The 24,588-nt window shown below is 47.1% G+C and overlaps 1 protein-coding gene across 1 annotated transcript in view; it reads right to left on the bottom strand.

Annotated features, from left to right (window-relative positions):
• The window catches only part of PPIL6 (peptidylprolyl isomerase like 6), a 213,458-nt gene that overhangs the window by 146,220 nt on the left and 42,650 nt on the right, over window positions 1–24,588 (bottom strand). The window contains exon 3 of the mRNA XM_069235469.1: window positions 9,737–9,925. Coding sequence (XP_069091570.1) covers window positions 9,737–9,925 — 189 coding nt within the window. The remainder of the gene's footprint in view (window positions 1–9,736; window positions 9,926–24,588) is intronic.

The raw sequence follows: 24,588 nt of genomic DNA on the forward strand, positions 1-24,588 counted from the left end.
GAGGGACGGTGCTCTCTCAGATTTCCACTCTGTCATGATGTCTCTTTTTGTTACTAGGCACACCACTCCAAAAAAGGACCGGTCTGCTCTATTCATCCCTATCTCCCCGTTGGCCCCCAGCAAGATCGATACAGGGTACATCTCCACTACTGTTTGTAAGACCTCTGAGATCTCCTCTACAATCGTTCTCCAGTATAGCACTATAGTTGGGCAGGACCAGACCATGTGAAAGAAGTCAGCTTCTGGGTGTGAGCATCGAGGACAATTTGCTGTGGGTCGGAGGCCTGCCTGGAAGAGCCTTTTAGGGGTAAGGTATGCTGCGTGCAGATAAAGGGTTTGCAGCAGTTGGAATCAAGAGGTTATGGCCGTTGAGTGGGGGACCATTAATACTTCCCTCCAGTCTGTATCATCTAAGGGGCCAACCCACCCTTCCCATTTCTGACGGAGCCCCTCGAGGGAGGGGGATGTGTTAGTGAGGATGGAGCGATATATCTGGGAGATACCCCCTTTACCCAGGTTTCCCATCAGGACCTTTGCTTCTAGAGGGCTGTGTTCGGGAATGTTGTCCCCTGGTCGTATGTGTGTTAGCAGAGCATGTCTGAGTTGTAGGTACTTATGGAATTGGGTACTATTCAGTGAGTAAATTCCCTGGAGCTCCTCAAAGGTTTGCATATGTGACCCACCCCAGATGTCCCCGAGGGTAGATATCCCGATGATATCCCATTTCCTGAAGCCTTCCAATGCTGTGACTTCCCCCAACCACTTCCCCTGCCAAAGGGGGGTCTGCTGAGTGAGGCGGTTCCACCAACTCAATGTCCTCTGGGCCACTTACCACCCCAAGAGGATTATTCTAGTCACTTCTGGGATGGTCTGCGGAATCGGGCCCCCATATAGTGCACTAAAAAGTCTGTTGTAGCCCACTGCTTGGAGTTCTAGTCTGAACGCTGGGTCTGTCCATCCTCCTGCCAGCCAGTCGTTAACCACTAGTAAGTGCATAGCCAAATAATAAAAGTAGATATTAGACATCCCCAGCCCCCCGTCGTGGACATCTCTTTGGCATGTAACGAAGGATAATTTGGGGCAGGAGCCGTGCCACAAAAATTGGCGCGCTACTGCCTCCACTTCTTTGAACCACTTCCGGGGGACCGGGAATGGGAAGTTCTGTAGTTGGTATAGGAATCTGGGGAGTATCATCATTTTGTATAGTGCTATTCTGCCCAATAGATTGAGGGGTAGGTTCCGCCAGCGTGTGAGATCTTTCTTAGTGCTCCTAATGAGTGGGGTAATGTTAAGCTCCCATGCTAGTTCGGGTAACGTAGCTATATGAACACCTAGGTATTTAAAACTATTGCGACGGATCGGGATGTCCTGTTGCCAGTCGACACAGTCTCTGGACGGGTGTAACGGGACCAGTAGGGATTTGCTTGGGTTTAAAGTCAGACCAGAGGCTTGAGAGAAAAGATCTAGAAGTTGTAAGATTCGTGGGCCACTTGTGGCAGGGTTAGAAAAGTAGATGAGGACATCGTCCGCGTACAATGCTACTCGATCCTCTGGGCCCGTAGGCCACGATCAGCCCTCTAGCAGGGGGTCCTCCCTCAACAGCTTCGCCAGTGGTTCAATCGCAAGGGCAAACAGCAACGGGGATAGTGGGCATCCCTGGCGGGTACCACGACGAATGGGAAAAGATTTGGAGGCTACCCCGTTCACTTGAATACACGCGGTTGGGTTGGAATAGAGTAGCTTAACAAGGCCGCGGTATTTGGGTCCGATTCCATTATGTCTTAGGACTTGCTCCAGGTAGGACCAGTCCACAGTGTCAAAGGCTTTTACAAAGTTGAGCAGGAGAAGAGCCAAAGGGGACCGAGTCAGAATGTTGCGGTGCGCCAGTGCGACGTTCAACCGTCTAATGCAGTGTCTGGTACTTCGTGACGGCATGAATCCACACTGGTCTGGGTGTACCAGTGAGGGGAGAGCTTCCTTCAGCCTGGTCGCGAGCACAGTTGACAGTACCTTAATCTCGGTATTCAGGAGTGAGATGGGTCTATACGCCGAGCGGTTACGTGACGGTGGTTGGGTCTTCGGGATTACTACTATTGTGGCTTGGTCGATTCCGGCAGGGAAACGGCCGGTCTTCTCAGCTTTGTCGTACATGTTAAGAAGGTGGGGACCTAGAATGTCTCCGCATCTGTTGTAAAGTTTAGATGGGAAACCGTCGTTTTGACCGAGGACCGGTTGGATATGGCTGCTGTAATTTCGGCCAGCGTTAAGGGTTCATCTAGGTTCTCCCTCGTCACCTGTGATACCTTAGGAAGGACAATGTCGTCCAAGAGGGGGGACTCCGTCTCGGCCTGAGGCCGAGGCCGTTCCGTGTATAGTTGTGCGTATTAGGAGGGAAAACTCTGAGCGATTTCGGTAGGGGTCTTCGCAAGTGAGCCCGTTTCATCCACAACCTCAGGGATGACTCTGTCAGCTAGTGGGCGTGAGGCTAACCAGTGGGCGTCAGGAGTTTGCCGTTTTTATCTCCCCAGCCGTACACACGAGCTGCTGATGCTCGCCAGTCATGTTTTGCCGAATCTAATACCAATTGTTTTATTTCTTCTCTAAACATGGTATGGCGTCTTGGGACTGACGCTGAGGCGGAGGAGGTCTCCCGTCGCTTAAGGTTTAGTGCCTTGGCTTCGAGATCTACCACCTGGGCATTGCATGCTCGTTCCTGGGCGCGCACAAGGTGTTTCGCGTAGCCTCCAAGTGTGGCCTTACACCCCGCCCATAGGTTCTACTCAAAATACTGGGTAAGATCTTCCCTTATCTCGAGGGTATAGTCCTTGTCCTGTAGGTACCATGCGTTCATGCGCCACGTTGGGTGCCTGGTCGGGTCAACGTCATCCAATCGGATTCGTATTGGGGAGTGGTCTGAGACACCTCGGGGTAATATCTCTGCACCTGTGACCCTAGTGATATCCAGTGCGGGAATAAACGCAAGATCAATCCTGGCCTGTGAATGGTGGGCAGCCGAGGTGTGTGTGTACTGTTTCGATGTAGGGTGCCAGGTCCTCCACACCTCACAGAGGCCCAGACCTGCAGCCCACCCGTTCAAGCTTGACGCCCTCCCAGAGCGAGTGACGGATATAGGCCCGGACACATCAAGTTTTGGGTCCAGGACAGAACTGAAGTCCCCTCCAATTATTGTAATTCCCTGGGGGAGATCTGTCAGTACCCGGCGGAGAGCGAGTAAAAAGGTATCAAAGCCTGCAGGGGGGTGCATAGGCACACACAAGATTAAACTGTGATCCATGCAGCGTGCCGGTCACCGTTACAAACCTACCTTATGGGTCTGATTGCGTGGTGGTGACCACTATGAGTAGTGAACGGTGTAGTAGAATAGCTACTCCCCTAGAGCCTCTTGCGAATGCTGCATGGAAAACCTTGTCGAAGCCTCCCCGTGCTAGCATGGGGCATTTAGTGCCAAGTAAGTGGGTCTCCTGTAGAAGGACCACTGAAGGGGCATATCTGCGTAGGGTGCTGAACACTGCGGATCTCTTTATTTTGTCCAAAAGACCGTTCACATTCCATGAGAGAATCTGTGTCAAAGAGGGAACTGTGTGCATAGTAAGCGTGTGGTAAAGTTTCGTGAGCCCATGTGGGGACCTGGGGGCGAGTGCTTTCGGTAAAGAGGATCGTTATGACAGGTGTAGGTGCAACTAAGGAAACTTACCAAAACAACTTTACTAAACCGTAATGGAAACTTTGTGCCCTTCAACCTCCCCCCACCCCATACTTCTACCCTGGAAGCATCTGTCGCCCGAAAACCCAACCGGGGTGTCACAGTCATATGGACTGTCACTAAATGGAGTGTTGGACCCCTCCTTTATAGCGGATCATTTGCAATCAACTAATGAACTTCTACCATAAGAGGGAGTTGGAACATGTTATAACATGTTAACGTGAATACGGTCCCGTTTCACCCGTTCGAATCGGTAACCATTATGGTCATTCCCCTTGTGTGCCGGGACCCACTATATTTAAAGCCACATTAACCAAGTGCAGGGGACTGGCTCAAGCGTTCTTCTCCTGCATCCCCTTTCGCTGCCCGGATCACCGAAGAGACCCCATCCCCCTCGATCGCCAGGGGGTTCAGATTGGGCTGAGTGTCTTCCTCCGCCGGTGCACCAATGTTCCTTTGCCTCCCACGCCTGGACCTCGTGCGTTTCCGACCTCTCCGCGCGTCCAACCGGGGGCTGAGTCCCCCCCCCTTGGTCCCCCCGGAGGAGGAGTCGGCGTGATCCCTCCGGGTCTCAGTACTTTCCTCTGCGAGCCATTCCCATGCCTCCTCAGGTGATTCAAAAAAGTGTGTTTTGCCGGCCAGGAGGACCTTTAGGCGTGAGGGAAAGAGGAGCATGTAGGAGAGCTGCATCGCTCTTAGCTTTTGCTTTACCTGTTTGTACGAACAACGCCTGGCCTGGACCTCCCGGGTGTAGTCTGGAAAAATCTAAATTATTTGGTTATCCCAAAGGAGGTCGGGGGTACGCCTGGCTTCTCTAAGGATGGCGTCTCGGTCTTTGAAGTTGAGAAAGCGTGCGATCATGGGTCTCCGAGGCCCACCCGGTGGGGGCCGCGGGGCCAGAGCCCTGTGCGCACGTTCAATCGAGTGTGTTCTGGCATCCAAGACTTAATCCAATTTTCCAGAAACTCTGGAACCTTGCTATCCTCTGCGTCTTCCGGGAAGCCAACGAAGTGTATGTTGTTGCGCCGGGAGCGATTTTCAGGCATCTTCGGCTCGGCGGTGAAGTTCCCCAGTTCGAGTTTGTAGTTGGGCCGCCTTGGTTCTGAGGTCGGTCAATTCGTTTTCTGTCTGGGAAACACGGCTCTCCACTTCCGTGATTCGGCCCACTGCATTCCTAAGATCTTGTCTCATGAGGCCCATGTCCTCCCTCACCTCTACAATCTTGGTTTCCACTGCCCGCTGTGATGTTTGGATTTCCTGAAGGATAGCACTGACCCCGTCCGGGGCGGGTTCATTGGACGACGTGTCGCCAGCGTTCCGGGGAGCCGCCGGTGTGGTAAACTGGTCAATCCTCCTCTGTTGGGAGGGCTGCATCTGTCTTGAGGCTCTATCTTTCCCCATCTTTTCCTTTGGAGCAGGCGAGGGTAACGGAGGCGTTGTCTGTTCGTGCGGATTGGGGTCGGTCACGTCGCGAGCCTCCCACTCATCTCAACAAAGGCAGCCACAAGTCCATTAGACCTCAACGTGTGGTCAGCCAAGGATGCCGGCTTGTGGGTCAGTAGTCACGGGGTGGGGTATTAGGTTCCCCAGCGGAATCACGAGACCGGGAGCAGAGAGGTGTCCACCCCCCGGTCACAACGAGCTTCCCTGCCCGACCAGCAGAGGGGGGGTGCCTTTCCCTTCGGGTCAGCATGCCGGAAGAAAGTCTTTTAGCTGGATATCTGGGACTGACGGCCTCTTACCGGGTGCATCCAGTGTTGTTTGGCTCAGCGGTTGCTGGCCGCTGTTCATCCACGGCGTTTTGGTGTCCTGGTGTGCTTCCGCAGACTCGGTTGTGTCGGTCACCCCCGCTTTCAGGTATGATTCCCCCTTTTCTTTTCTTTCCCCTTAGTTGAGGCCAAGCTGCCTCCACTCACCCAGGACGCGCGGCGGGGACTCAGGGACTCTGGTGGCCCCTCCAGCCCTATGGTATTGTCTCCGCTTGGTCTCGTTCGGCCGCCGCCCACCACAACAGCGGGCCGGCCAGACAACCCAAGGCCTTTCAGCCGAATCCGTTCGTTTGTGCTCAGGCTTGATTTCGGCCTCCGGGCCCACCTTATTCAAGTTCCTGGTGGGGAGAGGGGGGGCCGACTCCACGGCCCTTGCTTCTTCTCTCCGACTCCCACGGGAGTCAATCTCCGGCCCCGGGGAGTCCGAGGCCTCGTCGCCGCCTCCACTCCAACCCCGCGTCCAAGGGGGGAGCAGCCAGGTCTCGGGGGAGGGCCAGCCCCCGAGAGACTCGAGCGTGCGTAGGGCCGGGCCGGCCCAGACGTCCTACCGGCCCGGACCTTGCCTCCAGGCACGCGGCTGCCCAAGCCCCCGGCTGCACCGGCATGGCGCACAACTCCAGCGCCGGCGGTCCCCGCTCACCTCCGCAGGGACGCTCCGGCCGGGAGCCCACTTCTCGGCCTCAGGCACCGGGCGGCCAGCCCCAGGTGCCGCGCGCCTGGTCTTTTGACAACGTCTCTGGGCCCCGAGCCGTCACAGCTCCCGGCTCATCAGGGGCTGCAGTCACCAGGGCACACTCGGCGGTCCATGAAATGGGGGAACAGGACCCAGGAAGGCAGAACGTTCGGGTGGATGACGGAGGGGTCCTAGAGTGCGACCACCATCTTGACGCCCGTGGCTACGCCTTCTTCGACCATATTAATCATTGCATTCTCTTGCACGAAAAAAATATATTTAGCTAACAATCTGTAATCATAATTTGGCAACGCATTTTCAAAAATAAAATGTGTTAACTTTCAATAGAGAATATTTTGTAACTAATTTAAAAACATATTAATATTTTGAAATGGTAAATGGACATTTAATAAAAAAATAAAATAAAAGGGGCAAGGGGGCATCTTATAAGAAATAAGTATATAAAACAAACTTTTGTAATATGTGTAATTATATTTAGGTCGGAGTTTCCATCGGAAGAGCAATTTTTTATTTTGCCAATAACTTTGGTGCAGTTTGATGAATCTTCGCAAAACTTTCCAGAATAAAGTTCTTCTACCTCAGCTCCTTCCTGGAACGTTTCAGGGTGATTTGTCAAGTGGGACTGAGAAAAATAGGGGGGGGGTCCAAAACAAGTTTAGCAAAATTCCATAGGAATTTTAAGAGACGATACAGAAAACATGGCAGAAAAGAATTGCACCAAAGTTGGCCGAAAGCTAGATCTTTACTCAGAAAATGTGTTTGTTTTTTTGTGTAAATCTGTTCAGCCGTTTAGAGAAATTAAGCTTCAAAATATAGTGATATTTGGGAGATTGGTCCCAAGGGTGTACCACAATATTCCTCTGGTATAACAAATTTGAAAAACAGAGCATTCTCATTGGCCAAGAGGGCTTTTTTTACAGTCAGCCCCTTTGGTACTGCAGAATGATTGGCTGGGAGCAACATCAACATAAATGTTTGGGCTGCCATTTTAAGGACCTGGAGCTTCAGTCCCAATGTCCTGAGTTTTAGAAAAACGTAAGGTACAAAGGGGCACAGTTAGGATACCCTGAACCCTTGACCCTTGGGACCCCTGGAACTAAATTAAAAAAAAAAAAACATTTTCATGCTGCGAGTCCCAAGGTACACCAGTGGCACCCTACATGACCTCCTCTCTGGTCCTGCGGGACCCAGCGCTACACTCCCTTGAGGTCCTGTGAGAGTGCTGGGGGGTACCGCCAGACTAGGCAAGAGTCAAAAATGAAGCCTGCACTGTCCTGGAGTGCTAGGATACCACAGGAGAATTTCCATACTTGAAAAGTTTTTTTTTGTAAATGTGGTAGGGGGTTGAGTGACTGTGGAGGGGTCGGTGCAGGGCCTGGCCTGAGGCCAGGACCTGGTCTAACCCGCTACTGTGCATGGTCAAAAGTAAAGCTCAATGGGGGAGTGTGGTAAACACAATCAAAATAACCCAGACATTCACAGAAAAAAACCAATGATTAAAGTGACGTTATAGGTAGGTAAGATCTTACTTTATGTTTAAGAAAAACCTAGATATTCACCAAGAAAACAAAGGGTAAAGTGATGTTATAGTTAGGTCGGGTAATAATATGTTACTTTAAATAAAAAAATACTAACAAAGGTTAAAGTGACATTTTAGTTAGATAAGGTACTAAGATTTTAGCTTATATTAAAAGACCCTAGAAATTCACTGACAAATCAAAAGGTTAAAGGAAGGCCTTGTAATACTATAACAACTGTTGTTTTAAAAAACAAAATATTCAAATTCACCACTTATAGTTTATTAAGCTAATATTGTGTCCCCCGCCATGCACTGCTTATGACCTTACATATAGCATCACTCATGACATGTTAAATGGCATCATTGATTACATCACTGATGACATTGCACATGACATCATACAATTATTGTCACACAATACTATATGGTTTGTGGTCTTGAAATAATTCAACACACTACAGTTGCAGACAATTTCCTTCACTTATCACTTATTCTCCCTGTGCCTACAATTCAGCACCTTGAGAGCCTCAGGGGTGATTTACCGTGTTTTAAAAATCCTGGATTTATAATGGAGCTGAGGAAGTTCAGGTTCATCCAGGCCATTTCCCTTTCGGAAGGTAGGCAATTTTGCAATATTTCAGGGTTTTCTGAAGCTGTACTGCCCCATCACAGAGTAAGATATTACGCAGGACTGCAAGCAGTTCTGAAAGTATGGAAGTCTTTCTTGGCTGCGTTTAATGGTTTAATTTAGGTGTTGCATGATGAGCTGCGCTTTACAGGTCAAGACATTTTCAGATGACAAGGATTCATGAGCTGATTGAGAAGTTACTGGCTTTGTCGCCCAGTAAAATTGTAACAAGGCTTGGTATGAGTTTCTGGCAAGCAGGGTGCATCAGAGAGAGAATCTGTATGTGGAATTAAAATGATGAAAAGATGTAACAATGTAGTGCATTCCATTATTGGAGTAACTGAGGATAATGTTTTCGCTGCGACAATTTCTGGAAAACTGGGGGTGTTTTGCCTTTTGCTGTAAGCAGAGGTGGCAGTGATGGTTAAAGCTGCACAAGTGCCTCCCAGGTAGATTATAAGGCTCCTTTAAGTTCTTCAATTTCAATGGCCTACTCCAAAATAGCTGAGGCATTGGCCACTTCCCTTAAAGTACTTAATTGCAGAGTACTTCATTCATTGCAGGCTTTGACGTGGGAACCTTTTCTGGAAAAATACATTGCTCCTGACATGAACCCAGTCGTGATCTACTGTTATTTGAGGGACGAAAGGCCTGCTTCTTTGGCACGTTATGGTGCAAAAGGGAGGCCTATTATTAATTTAAAGCACCCTGCTTGAAAAATATCTGCAGAAATAATGGTAAGCACCTGAACACTGCAATATATTGGTGCTGGGACTATTTTGCCTGGTCTAAAAGCAGACTTTTGTAATATTGCTATCAGATACCTACACATAAAATAAAAAGAAGTATTGGCAAAACCAATAGGTCTGACTTTTTACTAATAAGGACTATATGGGCAACTCTGCCTGTGTTGCTCTCTGCTATCGAAGAAAGAAAATCCCATTAAGAAGCAACAACTTGGGCAACAACAATATGGAAGCATGCGGTCAGGGCTTCTTTCATGAAGCAATATCATTAGCAGAAAAAACTGTACTCCCAAACGAAGGTGTTATGAAAGGTATCCAAAGATGACGTTTACAGTGTAAGTAATAAAGTTAAAAACAAAACGGAGCAAAACATTGCATAGTGGGTACTTTTGTTAAAGGCCAACATTTTCGTTGTGGCGCACGTTTTTACTTTGAAATAAACAAAATCTAAACAATATGGCCTCATGACCGTTAGGGTATAAGAGGAACATGCACGCACTGCATTATCAACTTTGAGAAGCAGGCTCTACCTGACACTGACCTACAAGAATACCCACTAGTTGTAAACACGGGAGAGCCTATGGTATAAAAGTAATTGGTTTACCATAAAGGAAACGTTATCGACTTTAGTTATAAATTATATCTGTCATACTTGCCTTGGTGTCTTTCATCAGCCTAGAACAGAAATCCTCTGCGAGAGCAATGTAGAGTGACAGGGGTCTGAAGTCCTGGTAACCCCAGTGTTCATTTGCCCATTTCACCAAATCTTTATCATCCCCTAACAGGCGGCCATTAATAAAACACATCACTTTGGATGAAAATCCCCATGTTTCCCCTTTGAGCTCCTGGAATGAAGCACAACAAACATATTTTAGAACACTACTACACCAAAATATAATCACACAAAAGTGCTTAATATTTTATTTTTTTCACTTTAAACACTTTCCACTTGATCCTTTTGCACTCCACCGAAAAGCAATTAAAATGACTTAAACATAAAACTCAGTCATTAAACCATTACAATAAAAGCAATCATTAAACCATTAAAATCACAATTTAAGATTGGAAACACCATTTATCATGCATGTCATGTCTTTTACCTACAGAGCCTCAATAAAACCAATGTTTAGATCCTGTTTGCATAGTATGGATAATAAAGAAGTTATCTTCTTAATAAAGGCAAGCACTGGACTGGACAGCTGTCATGTTTCTCTATTGGGTAATTGTTGCGTTCTCACTTTATTAACTGTCCACCCCAGACTCCAACCCTGTGAAGTCATGCACAGTTCACTTGGCTATTGTGAGAAATTGGGTTGTTGGTTGACTAGAGTGTGAGCCTTGGTCATGCAACAGCCACAATGCTTGCAGGGTTAACCACAAAATGTCACTAATTTAACCTGTGCTTAACCCTGGGTAACTTGACACAAAAAGCAGTCAGGATACACTTAGAGGCAATGTGTGAAGTATTTATGCAGTACACAAACAGCAATACAGTGAAAACACAACACAATAAAATGACAACCCAAAACATAGAGAAACTTTTAATAAATAATTTGACACCAAAACCATCCAAATACAAATAGGAGAACCGGAGTTATGAATTCTTAAAGTTTAAGGTTCAAAATAGCAAGTCCTCAGTTTTACAAAGAATGGCAACCTTTCACACCGCAAGCAAGTGTCCAGGAGTGGTTGGAGGGCACTTGGGGGTTCACAACTCACTCAGGCTAGGTCCAGGTAAGGGTTCAAGATAATGGGAGCCTGTTATGTCCCTGTGGCTCTGAACAGGAGACCAGCTAAGCTAGCCCTCAGATTAATTTCTCAAGTCCTGGATGCAGGTGAAGATACAGGGTTTCACAGCAGGGCTGGCCTCTGAAGGTTTAAGGCAGGCTCCAGGCAGCAAAGCAATCCTTCCAGGTACAGCAGCAGTCTGACAGAGTGCACAGCAGGTCACAGCTGCAGGGCCAGTAGTGAACTGAAGAGTGGATCTGAGAGCCTTCATTTTATATCTTAGTGCCCTGCTCTTAGAAGTTGGGAGAAGTTTCCAGAAGGGTTCTTTGAAGTTCCAGTAGCTTCCTGCTTCCTCTGCCCTGGCTCCTAGCTGGCTGTGATGACAATACAGGGTCATCAAGCTTATTATGGATAGTGGCAGAGCCCAGCCTATACATGTGCAAGTGTGGCTGTTCTTAGCTCTTCCCCCCTCCCATTCCCCCTAATCAAGTCACTTAAAGGCCCATTCAGGCTTTGTTAATCCCACTATTTTGTGACTGTCTGAGGTGAAGTCACAAAGTCCCAACTGTCAGTTACACCCAGTCATGTGACCTAAGGTAGGCTGTGGGTACAGAAGGCTAAGGGCAGGAAAATGCTTACTTTCTAAAAGTGCCATTTTCAAACTTGTAACAATAGATTTGACTTTACATTAAAGAGGGTTTATCATTACAAGTTCATAGGTACCAAACATGAGATAGCTAGCTCATTTGGTTTAGGAATTACAGTGTATTAAATGTAATAGGGAATCACCAATGTTATCCCGTGGTGGGGGCGGGTAGGCTTCATAGTAGTTAAAAAACAAATTTGGGAGTTTGTCCACTACTAGGACATGTAAAACTAAGTAGTACATGTCCTGCCTTTTAATTACACAGTTCCCTGCCCTATGGGCAACCAATGGCCTACCTTAGGGGTGTGACTTGGGACCTGTTTGCCTCATTTTACCTAGTTCTCGATGACCTATTAATAAAGCTCTGTTTTATTCTATTTAATTATGTATTTCCTTTTAGCACTGGTTGCAGATGCATGCGTTTTAGAGAAATGTTTCATTTTCCTAATCAGTGTCATTCTGAGAAAGCGTCATTATGAGTGATGTACGCGGATGATGTCACCATGCTCCTTTTGTTTTACGTTGACAAGAACAGAAGGTGACATGTCAGTATTTGTTATGTAATTGCAGACACAAGTTTGCACACACAATCTGATGTTTAGGTACATACTTACATCAGGATTCCGGCACAAACAACATGTGTCTTATAAAAACACTTTGCAAGACCAAGGTCATTAGAGGGGGTACCACCAGGATACATAATCTAGACTCCACGCCACTTTCCAGCAAATCTCAGCCTTGCATCTCTACGATTTCTGATCTGGAGACTAAGGGTTTGATCTCATCCCAAGGTAACAGGGTTTGGGGCATCTCCCATGGACACTGTATTGACAGATTATGCTTATCATGCCCAACTCTCGCTTTAGGGTAGGGTTTAGGCCTTATTACTAGGAATTACATATTTCATGTCATTGTAGTCTGTTGGGGGGTTTCATATTTACCCTTTTTATCCTCACCATTCTGCTTCTGTTATTTTTCATTGTCATAATCATTACAGCACATACATTTTATTGTATATTGCAGTCTTTTCAAGAAATACATTAAAACTATTCAGCATCATCTTCATTGACTGTGTGTGTGTGTAAGAGGCTTTTTCCTGACAAGAGAAAAGGGGTAAGGATTGTTACACCACAACTTCCCTGAGAGGTCTTCAGAGTCCATGCACTAGGCTGCCAGAAATCACCTCTACTACTTAGGGTTTTGGTGAGGTACTGCTAGAGAGCCAGGGAGCTTTGGGGCAACAGCTTCTAACTGGCGTAGGAGTGACTCAGTCACCTACAAACAAAAGGGTTGTCGCCCCTAATCCAGCAGTCTCGCTGATAGGCGAGAGTCATTCACGACAGTACTGCAGGGGCACTTGTCAGTTATTTGTCTTTGAATTCAGTTGGACCCATCCGTCTGCACTCTCCTGAGCCACTGAACTGAACCATGGGGAACCATTCTCCCCACTTGTGGACCCTATCTTTGCAGCACCTCACCTTACCCTGCTCACAGATGCATCCCAGTACCACAATGGCCAATAACGTGATATGGCCCATTCCACCTTTGCATCAGGTTTCTGTCCCCAACCCAAAGAAAACTCTATCCATAAGAACAGTAGCTCAAGGTGTTAGGCACCCTTTCTTTAATCTCCCTTCGACTGGTCACTCAGCCCATGATCTGTATCCTGAGGCTGAACAGAGTCAGTGGTGAGTCCTTCCTTTCCTTACCCCTCCCCTCTGGGCTTCCGTACCCTCCCTTTGGGAGTAGTATATCCAGATGTCTGAGCTTTCAGGGCGCCCTGGGTGGCCTCTCCTCCTGACTCCTTTTTTAAATACTTTTATTGATTTTAATTTTAACAAAGGTCTGTGCACATCAAGATACATCTTCAACAATCGGATGACAAAATCAAATTAAGTATGGAACAATTGAGAGGCGGGAGGCACGCACAAGATTCCAAGTGCAAGAAAAAGGGGTACCAGAAGTGATTCCTTCCCTGTCTAAAGGAGTGAAATAAAGAATAAGTGTAAGCAGGCAGTATGCTAATCGTCCTTCCTCCCCACCCAGCATGGACATATATAAAGTGACATTCATCAGGGGGTTAGTCCCTTCCCGGGGCCTCCCCTCCCAGACATCCATGTGTCACTCATCCACGGCCAACAGGTCCTTCAATTTAGTCAGATAGTCATCCCATTGCTCCATGATGGTACACCTCCCATCTCTAGCACGTGTATCAGCTTGTATTGAAAGCTCTGCTGATACCCAACAAACCACATCTGTCTGCCATGCTGCAATTAAGGGGGCTGTTGGTGCTTTCCAGGACATGGCAATATGGCGCTTCACCAGCATCAGACCCTGAAAGCTCATCAGTTGTCCTGTTTTTTCATTACTATACCTGCGTTAAGGATGCAACGAGTGGGGTCATGGGGTAGTATGGACGTTGTGATAGTAGAAATGCAAGAGGTCACTGATTGCCAATAATCCAGGATCACTGGGCACATCCACACTATATGAATACAGTCCATTTAATTTTGTTGGCATCTGGGACATTGTGTTTGTATGCCTGGGTACATTTTGCATTCTGTCTGGGGAGAGGCACATGTGGTGCAAAAAGTTAAATTGTGTAAAGTGGAACTGAGAGTTCTGCATGATCGATTTGATGGAACCCCAGACAGCTCTTCCAAATATTAATCGCTCTTCCGAACAGCATCCATTAGTTCTATTGACAGTTTGTCTTCTCATCACTCCTTCAGATGCTTGAAGCAGGGATCAAGGGGATTCCAAGTCAAAGTTCTATAAATAACAGATATTGCTCGTCTCTAGCTTGTTGTGATCTGCATCAGTTCTAGTGGTCCAGTCACTCGGGACAGATCTCTCTTGAGATCTCACATCTTATCAGCCACTTCACAGAGGGCCGTGTTTAACAGAAAAGTCGCCCTCTTCCATCAGGTCCTCAAACATGCAGAGCCTAACTTCTACACACAAGTCTCCCCATGGCGTATACCCCACTGACATCTAGTTATCAACTCCCCTCATCTGCGATGTATATATTTCCTCCAGCACCATACTGCCACCTTCACTAGAACACTCAGTATTGCGGGATGGGAGGGACATGCCAGGAATCACCCTTACAAAGAGCCATCACCGAGATCCAGTGTATCCCTCACGGGACACGATTTGCCATGTAGCCACTGAAGTTGGGCTGCAGCGTAATGAAGCTCATAATCAGGGGCACTTAAGCCTCCCATTGCTAGTGCTGGTGTCATCGTCCCGATCCTAACCCTGTGTCTATTATCACCCTAAATCAGAGAGGCGAGCCGGCGTTGTAGATCCAGAAAAAATGGTTTCTTCAGTATTTCCAGGAGTGCTGAAAAGAAAGAAAGGAGTAGGGGAAGTATTAACATTTTTGCTATGGACACTCTACCCATAGGCAACAGTGGTAGTTGCGTCCAGAGGAGTAGTGATTGCCTGATCACAGCGAGTGCCTTACTGAGGTTTCCATCTATTAGGTCTTGTTGTAAACATGGCCTCCTAGGTACTTGAAGGTATAATACGCCCACATAGGGGCGAGTTTACACCCGAAGTGCGCAGTTGTTCAGGTATCTGCCATACAGGGAGTGCAGAATTATTAGGCAAGTTGTATTTTTGAGGATTAATTGTATTATTGAACAACAACCATGTTCTCAATGAACCCAAAAAACTCATTAATATCAAAGCTGAATATTTTTGGAAGTAGTTTTTAGTTTGTTTTTAGTTTTAGCTATGTTAGGGGGATATCTGTGTGTGCAGGTGACTATCACTGTGCATAATTATTAGGCAACTTAACAAAAAAAAATATATACCCATTTCAATTATTTATTATTACCAGTGAAACCAATATAACATCTCAACATTCACAAATATACATTTCTGACATTCAAAAACAAAACAAAAACAAATCAGTGACCAATATAGCCACCTTTCTTTGCAAGGACACTCAAAAGCCTGAAATCCATGGATTCTGTCAGTGTTTTGATCTGTTCACCATCAACATTGCGTGCAGCAGCAACCACAGCCTCCCAGACACTGTTCAGAGAGGTGTACTGTTTTCCCTCCTTGTAAATCTCACATTTGATGATGGACCACAGGTTCTCAATGGGGTTCAGATCAGGTGAACAAGGAGGCCATGTCATTAGATTTCCTTCTTTTATACCCTTTCTGGCCAGCCACGCTGTGGAGTACTTGGACGCGTGTGATGGAGCATTGTCCTGCATGAAAATCATGTTTTTCTTGAAGGATGCAGACTTCTTCCTGTACCACTGCTTGAAGAAGGTGTCTTCCAGGAACTGGCAGTAGGACTGGGAGTTGAGCTTGACTCCATCCTCAACCCGAAAAGGCCCCACAAGCTCATCTTTGATGATACCAGCCCAAACCAGTACTCCACCTCCAACTTGCTGGCGTCTGAGTCGGACTGGAGCTCTCTGCCCTTTACCAATCCAGCCACGGGCCCATCCATCTGGCCCATCAAGACTCACTCTCATTTCATCAGTCCATAAAATCTTAGAAAAATCAGTCTTGAGATATTTCTTGGCCCAGTCTTGACGTTTCAGCTTGTGTGTCTTGTTCAGTGGTGGTCGTCTTTCAGCCTTTCTTACCTTGGCCATGTCTCTGAGTATTGCACACCTTGTGCTTTTGGGCACTCTAGTGATGTTGCAGCTCTGAAATATGGCCAAACTGGTGGCAAGTGGCATCGTGGCAGCTGCACGCTTGACTTTTCTCAGTTCATGGGCAGTTATTTTGCGCCTTGGTTTTTCCACACGCTTCTTGCGACCCTGTTCACTATTTTGAATGAAACGCTTGATTGTTCGATGATCACGCTTCAGAAGCTTTGCAATTTTAAGAGTGCTGCATCCCTCTGCAAGATATCTCACTATTTTTGACTTTTCTGAGCCTGTCAAGTCCTTCTTTTGACCCATTTTGCCAAAGGAAAGGAAGTTGCCTAATAATTATGCACACCTGATATAGGGTGTTGATGTCATTAGACCACACCCCTTCTCATTACAGAGATGCACATCACCTAATATGCTTAATTGGTAGTAGGCTTTCGAGCCTATACAGCTTGGAGTAAGACAACATGCATAAAGAGGATGATGTGGTCAAAATACTAATTTGCCTAATAATTCTGCACTCCCTGTAGTGGGAAAAGGCACGATTACTACCAATTAATTCAGAGCCCAGACACCAGGCCAAAGTCATCCAAAGCAAACATGGCTGCCAGTAAAACCAACGGGAATGCTTTCAAACAGATCAGTGTATTGTTGGCATACAAAGAGACTATCTGTGAGTGGTCTGTGACCCTGTATCCCTAAGCAAGCGCACGCTCCAGTAATAGACAAGCCAATGGCTCGATAGACAGGGCAAACAACAAGGGAGACAGGGAGCAACCCTGTTGAATTCCACGTTCAATGTGGAAACTGTCTGAGATAATGTCACCTGTGCGTACCCTGACCATGGGGGAGTCATAAAGGACTTGAATCCATCTGAAAAGTCCCAGGCCAAATCCCATTCTCCTCAAGACACCCTGTAGATAGTTACAGGTAACAAATGACTTCTCTATGTCTAAGTAGGCCACCCAATATTGGGTGTCCGTTCTGCATGCGCAGTCCATGACACCAAATAAATTACTGATATTTAGGAACGTTTTCCTGCCTGGAATAAACACATCTTGTACAGGTGGATCAAGGTTAAGAGAAAGTGGACAATACCTGAAGTGCGTCTCTCCCAGGTTTCGAAAGTACCATAATCAGGGCTACTCGCATGCTTTCGGGTAGGGTACCATGATCCCTGGCCTGCTCATAAAAGGCCAACAGTTTGTGGGTTAAAGTGGCACGGTACTCAGCATTGGACTCAAAAGGGAGGCCATTGGTACCAGGCATCTTGCCTCTGGCTATGTGTTTAATGGCTAAAGAGATCTCCTCAAGATTCAGAGGGGCCTATAGTTGTTGTCCCATTAATGGGGTGAGAGGCAGTGTCTCCAGAGGTCGCAGATAAGAGAGGCTCGCTTCTGGGGTCACCCTCATCGGAGCCTAGTATAACTCCCTATAATAACTATCAAATTCTTTATTATTATTCAACTAGGAGTTTGCTATGGGACCTGCACGTGATCGGATAGCTCCAATAGGAATGCATGGGTGTTATGAATTCAGCAACCATTCCATTAAACTACTGGCCTTATCTCTCAATTTGTGTTGCCATTTGGTGTATTTTTTTTTTTTTAAATCAAAGGTGGCCAAGCGCCTGGACAAGTCCCTGTAATCTGTTCTAATACACTCCAATAACTGATACATGGTCGGTCGGATGCCCAGTCCTGTTCCGCTGACCTCAGCCTACCCTCTAGGTTTAACATCTCCATCTGAAGAACTCGCATTATGCCATGTTGCGTGGTCATACACACACCCCGCATTACCACTTTGAATGCTTCCCATTAAATCATTCTATCCGATCAGTGCCTTAATTGTCTGTGAAATATCTATGTGTTCCCCTATGGTTGTCTGGAAGGCCAAAGCTGCTAAGGCCTGAGGTTGTAGGCGCCAGGTAGGTATGGCTGAGGGCAGTCTTCCTCAGTGAAAAGTCACCAGCAAAGGGCAGTGGTCAGATACTGTACACCACATCAACCCTCATGTGAAGTGCATGTGGAGCATAGTAATGAGAGTAATCACACTGATGCGGATTTAACGTGTGCCATACATTTACGACCTATACATTGAGTCCATTGCTTCAAACGTTTAGTGGTGTAATGTGTCAGGGAGACCAGATCCTCAGGGTCTGCGCATGTTCCCAACATGTCCACCACAAGACAGCTCCAAAACTCTGATAGAAGTATCACAGAGCCTAAGAGAGTCCAAGTGGGGAAAAGGGGATTAGGAAAGGAACAGCTGGGAAGGAGACCTGTAGGAAGCAAAGGTTAAGCAATACAATATCAAGATATAATCACATTGAGGTTCATAAAAACTCTCTGTTGAAATCTAGGGTTCAATGATACTCGGAACATGAAATAACACTCTGTTGAATCTAGAGTTCAATGATACTCGGAACATGAAGTAACACTTAGACTGAAGGAACATGAATGGCCTAGCACTAGACTCTAACTAGGCCTCAAGAAATCTAGGTACCTGGAAAGGAATCAAGAATGGTTTATACAATGTTTCATGTGAACTTTTCATGAATTGTTACATACGGTCTAGGAATATAAGAACCTTCTAGAATTATGTTTTCAGAACAAACATTGTCTTTTTACATAGGGACAAAAAGTAATCTGAACATTCCCTGGAAAACAATAGGAATTGTACTAAGGACTTAATATGCACATATAATGTAACATCTTGAATTTTAACACCTTTGCAGAACATTCAAAAGGCCTGGATAGTTGTGTGCACTTCAGGAAACACTACACATCAAAGTTTTAATTGCCATGAAATAATCGTGCACACTGTAGGCGATCTGAACACCTAGGTTTAAATGCGAGAAATGAATCGCGCACACTGCAGATTCTAACAAGTATATGCAAATGCCATGAAATGCTCGCGCACTCTGTAAGTGATCTGAACCTCAAGATTTAAATGCGGGAATGAATTACGCGTCTGGCCAATTCCAACAAGAATATGCAAAATGCCATGAAAGGATCGCACACTCCGTAAGCGATCTGAACACCAAGGTTTAAATGTGGGAATGAATCGCGCACACTGCCGATTCCAACAGGTATATGCAAATGCCATGAAATGATTGCGCACTCTGTAAGCGATCTGAACCTCAAGATTTAAATGCGGGAATGAATCTCACATCTTACTGATTACAACAAGAATACCACCATGCAAATGCCAAGAAATGGTCGTGCACAATGATTACCAAGGTCTAAATGCAAGGAATGAATCGCGCGTCTTGCCGATTCGAATGCCACCATGTAAATGCCAAGAAATGGTCGCGCACAATGATTATCAAGGTTTAAATGCAAGGAATAAATTGCGCGTCTTGCCAATTCAAATGCCACCATGTAAATGTCAAGAAATGGTCGCGCACAATGATGATCAAGGTTTAAATGCAAGGAATGAATTGCGCGTCTTGCCGATTCGAATGCCACCATGTAAATGCCAAGAAATGGTCGCGCACAATGATTATCAAGGTTTAAATGCAAGGAATGAATCGCGCGTCTTGCCGATTTGAATGTCAATATGCAAATGTCTAGAAATGGTCGCGCACACTGTTGCCGACCCGAATCTCAAAATTCAAATGCCAGGAGTGAATCGCGCATTTTGCCGATTCGAATATCAACATGTAAATGCCAGAAACCACGAGCACATTCACATGCACAAGGAAAAATCTTTAAACATGAAAACTAGGCCCAAAAACTCGAATGCCTTCGAAAAAGGGATTGGGGGCCCAGCCCGACCTCCGTCTTACCGCCCTGATCAAGGATCACCAAAACAATGAAGGGCAAAGGCCTGGAAGGTCAAGGTAGGTCTCCGGAACAGGAGCTCAGGAAGTTGCTGCTGCTCTGCACCGGGACCTCTGAATAGTGTGCACGTGGAGCTGGCCTGGCTCCCTTATATAGGGTCTGGCCCAGCCCACCAACCACACCCAGTCATGCTGCAGGGAAAGATTCTAGAAGGTCCTAGAAAGGGAACCACACCCTGATACACTCTGTAAGCCTGCAGCAATACCTTGCAAATGAACATTATTTGCAAACATCATTAATAGTGGTTTCAAGGTAAAACTCTGCAATGCAAAAGGTTAACAAACTGCATATAAACACAATGCATGAATTATGCTGTTGCAAAAAGACTGGGTTTTTGCATTTTAGTTGCCTGTAGAGCGCGCACTGCCCTGATGTTGACATAATGTGATTATGCTACTGGGATAGGATGGGTGGATCTTATAGAAAGCTGGCTCTGTATATTCTATACCAAAATGAGGTATTATGTGCACAGAGTCCAGGGGGTCTGCAGAGACTAAACAGAGGCTAAAGTAGATAATGCTAATGCTCTCTTTTGTAGTAGTGTGGTTGATCAGTTAGACTTATCAGAGGGTAGTACAAAGCATTTGCTGTACACACACAGCAAAACAATGAGGCACAAACTCATTGACTAACTCCTGGCCGATTGTTTTATACAGCAAAAATATATTTTGTTACTTTTTTTCTAGAACCAGAAAGTCTTTGTTGCAGCTACGAACAGTTGTCAATAGGTATCAAGCATATGTATCAAATGTACTTTGGTTTTTGTAGGTAAAGCAGTTTATATTTAAGTAACACTTTTCTATTTCAAAAGTTGACAATGCAGTTGTTCATAGGAATCAATAGAGTCCTAGGGAGGGTAAAGTGTTAGCATAATTAACAGGTAAGCACACAACTCACGATTCCAGTTTCGGGGGTTAGGATATCCACAGGTCAAAGTCAAGGCTGACCCCAAAAGTGCACCACCAGCAACACGGGGTCTGGTGGGTGCAGAGGTCAAAGTTGGCATTGGGTTTGCAATGGAATCCTATGAGGGCTGGGGGTAATCAGTAGAAAGCAGATTGCTGGTAAGTACCCATGGTTTCAGTACACAGGCCTCAGAGGGTTTATGTCAGCACCGGGGTTGGCCACAGGTTCACACCAAACATACACCGTCAACGCCACAGGGGCGGCCGAGAGCAGGGTGCAAACACAGAGCTGGGTGCCCAATGCTTTTCAATGAGGGGACCTCGGGTCACAAAAGATGGTGCAAGCTGGGTCAAGGGGGTCGGTTCCAGGAAACCAAAGGCAGGACAGGCAGGGGAGGTGCCCGCTGGACGTTGCTGGACCGTTGGTCAGATTCCCCAAGGGCAGGGGGCTGCGGGTGCAGGGGTTTCCTTAGGAATCTTCATCTGATCCGGTCGAGGTTAGGGGGTCCTCTGGATTCAGGGTGCAGGCATCGTTGTGTTGGCCAGGAGGAGTCAACCTAGGGTGGACTCGAGGTTGGAATCGTCTGGGGACCTTCTCAGGACCAGTGGGCCACCTGTACTTGGGCTGTGGGCGTCAGGTGCAGAGTGGTCAGGGCTTGCGGATCCGAGATGGTTCTGGAGTCCTTTTGGAGATTTGTTCTGGACAGGGCTGCCGCACTCATTAGTTCTTGGTCCTCTGCTGGGCAGGCAGGTGGTTTGGAAAGGTCACTGATCCTGCAGAATGTTTTTGAAGCTGTAGACAGGCCGGTGGGGCTGAGGACAAGTCAGTTGTCACCTGGAGTCCTCTCTGCTGGGGTCGGCTTAGAAGTCCTTCTTTCTTTTTCTTTTTGAGGTCACCAAGAATCTGGTGAGTAAGGTTCAGGGGAGCCCCTAAATACTAGATTAAGGGGCGTTACAGGGGTCAGAGGGCAGTAGCCAACGGCTAATGTCCCTGAGGGTGGCTACCCCCTTCCTGTGCCCACTCCCTTTGGGGAGGGGATCACATTACTAACCCCATTGGTCCCTATCCTCCCAAACAAGATGGAGGTTTCTGCAAGGAGGGGATCTCTTCAGCTCTGGACACTTTAGGGGTGATTCTAGCTGCAGTGGTCACTCCTCCCTGTTTTACATCATTTTCCCACCGGACCTTTCGCCAAATGTGGGGCTTGGTCCGGGGGGCAGGCATCTCCACTAGCTGGAGTACCCTGGGGCAATGTAACAGGAGGCCTGAGCCTCTGAGGCTCACTGCCAAGTGTTACAGTTCCTGCAGGGGGAGGTGTGAAGCACTTCCACCCGGGGCAGGCTATGTTTTTGACACCAGAAAGCACAAAGGCTATCCCCCATGGGGTCAGAAACTTGTCTGTTAGTGGCAGGCTGGCACAGAATGGTCAGTCCTACACTAAAGGGTTGGGTAAAATAAAGGGGGACATCTCTAAGATGCCCTTGGTGTGCATTTTACAATAAATCCAACACTGGCATCCGTATGGGTTTATTGTGCTGAGAAGGTTGATGCCAAACTTCCCAACCTTCAGTGAAGCCATCATGGAGCTGTGGAGTTCCTAATGACAAACTCCCAGCCCATGTACTTAGTATGGCAACACTGCACTTACAATGTCTAAGAATAGACTTTGACACTGTAGGGGCATATTGCTCATGTAGCTATGCCCTCACCTGTGGTATAGTGCACCCTGCCTTAGGGAGGTAAGGCCTGCTAGAGGGGTGGCTTACCTATGCCACAGGCAGTGGTTTGTGGGCATTGCACCCTGAGAGGGATGCCATGTCGACTTTGACTTTCTCTCCCAACCAACACACACACACCTGCAAAGGCAGTGTGCATGTGTTGGGTGAGGGGTCCCTGAGGGTGGCACAATATATGCTATAACCCTTAGGGACCCTCTCTGGCCACAGGGCCCCTGGTACCACTGGTACCTTTTACAAGGGACTTACTGTGTGCCAGAGGTGTGCCAATTGGGGAAACAATTGTACAGTTTAGGGAAAGAACGCTGGTGCTGGGGCCTGGTTAGCAGGATCCCAGCACACACTCAATCAAGTTAGCATCAGATATCAGGCAAAAAGTGGGGGGATACTGCAAACAAGGGTCCAGTTTCCTACACAAGCCCCTCCCTCAGCCCACAGGCCAGGAGACTCAGCCAAGCCTTGGAGAGTCTTCCTAGTCTGTCAGGCGAGGAAGAGTAGGGAAACAGGTTAGTGTGTTGCAGGGCCTACCCTGCCCAACATACTCCTGTCAAGGTCACTCCCCATGGGGAATTGACCTACCTCACCAGTGATACGACCCAATCTGAATTGCTCTTGTATGTGGTTTTAAGGTCTTCACCCATTCTTTTAATCTTGGGCCCTAAGGTATCCACCTCTGTTAAGTCCAACTTAGCTGTGGACACCCCCAGCTTACCCAAAGAGGTTACCCATAGCTGGACTAACCCCGCCATGACCTATCTTGCTATTTGGCATGGGGTAAGACCACCATGCCAAAGACAGTGCAGCCATAAAGGCTAACCCCAAGCAGAGGCCTTTGACAGCTGTCAGTGCCCAGAACCACACCTTTAGATCTTCACCAACAGGTGAAGGGGCTAAGATACAGGCTTCTTTTGGGTTCAGGGTCCCTGTCTACCGAGTCAGAGTGGGGGACTGCTACATCTTGTAGTAAACACCCTCCTTCCGCTCTCTCTTCTCTTAGCTGAGGAGCCACAAATGCAGGCCTAACAGTTGCCTGACTGGTCAGGACTTCTTGTGGGTCAGGCTGGACTTCACCAGTGCCAACTTTGGAGTCCTTCCCTACTGCAGAAGAATCTCCTTGGCTAAAGGCTGCCCACCTTTCCTGCACTTCTGCTTCTTCTTTTTCTTTTTCTCCTGGGGCCTACCTGCACAATCCTTGGAAGATGACTGGCACTGGACCAACTCCTCCTTTGGGCTCTGACCAACCTCTAGGTGATCATTCCCAAGGAGACAATCAAGGGTGAGGTCTGTACTGACTACCACCCTTCTCCAGCTAAGCGACCCACCCACTTCTAGAGGCACTAAAGCTACAGGCTTTTTAGTGACCTCTCCTGGGCTAATCCTTACCCTGGCAGTCTCACCTGTAAGTACTGGTTTGAAAGCACCAGCCTGTCATGCACAATTGTATGACTGGCACGGGTATCTCAGGGCAGTGGCTGAGATTCCATTCACCAGTAGATGGTGGAAGTGTTTACTCCTCTCTGGAATCTCCAACTCACCTGTGGGGCCCACTTTCCAGTTAAAGGCTATGAGGACCTTCTCATCTAAGGAGTCATCCCCAATGGCTATACTGACTATCCCTGGTGATTGGCTAGTGGGTTTGTTTTTGGCACAAGAAATGTCCTTGGTTTGATGCCCTGTCTGTCTACAGTTATGGCACCATGCCTTAGTGGCATCCCAGTTTTTACTCTGGTACCCACTTTTTTTTGAGGGGCCTACAGAGGATTATTTTTCTTTATTTCTAGGACTGTCACCCACTTTCTCCTGGGGAGGTTTTGTAACCCCTTTCTTTTGGTCACCCCCAGTGGAAGTCTTGGTCACCCTAGTCTGACCCAATGGTCTGCCTTCTTTGCCAGTTCTTGCAGCGACATTGGACCTAGGTCTACCAGATATTGATGCAACTTGTCATTGAAGCAGTTACTTAAAAGGTGTTCTTTCATAAACAAGTTATAAAGCCCATCATAGTCATGCACTTAATTTCCAGTT

Source organism: Pleurodeles waltl, chromosome 5, assembly GCF_031143425.1.
Source record: "Pleurodeles waltl isolate 20211129_DDA chromosome 5, aPleWal1.hap1.20221129, whole genome shotgun sequence".
Taxonomy (NCBI): domain Eukaryota; kingdom Metazoa; phylum Chordata; class Amphibia; order Caudata; family Salamandridae; genus Pleurodeles; species Pleurodeles waltl.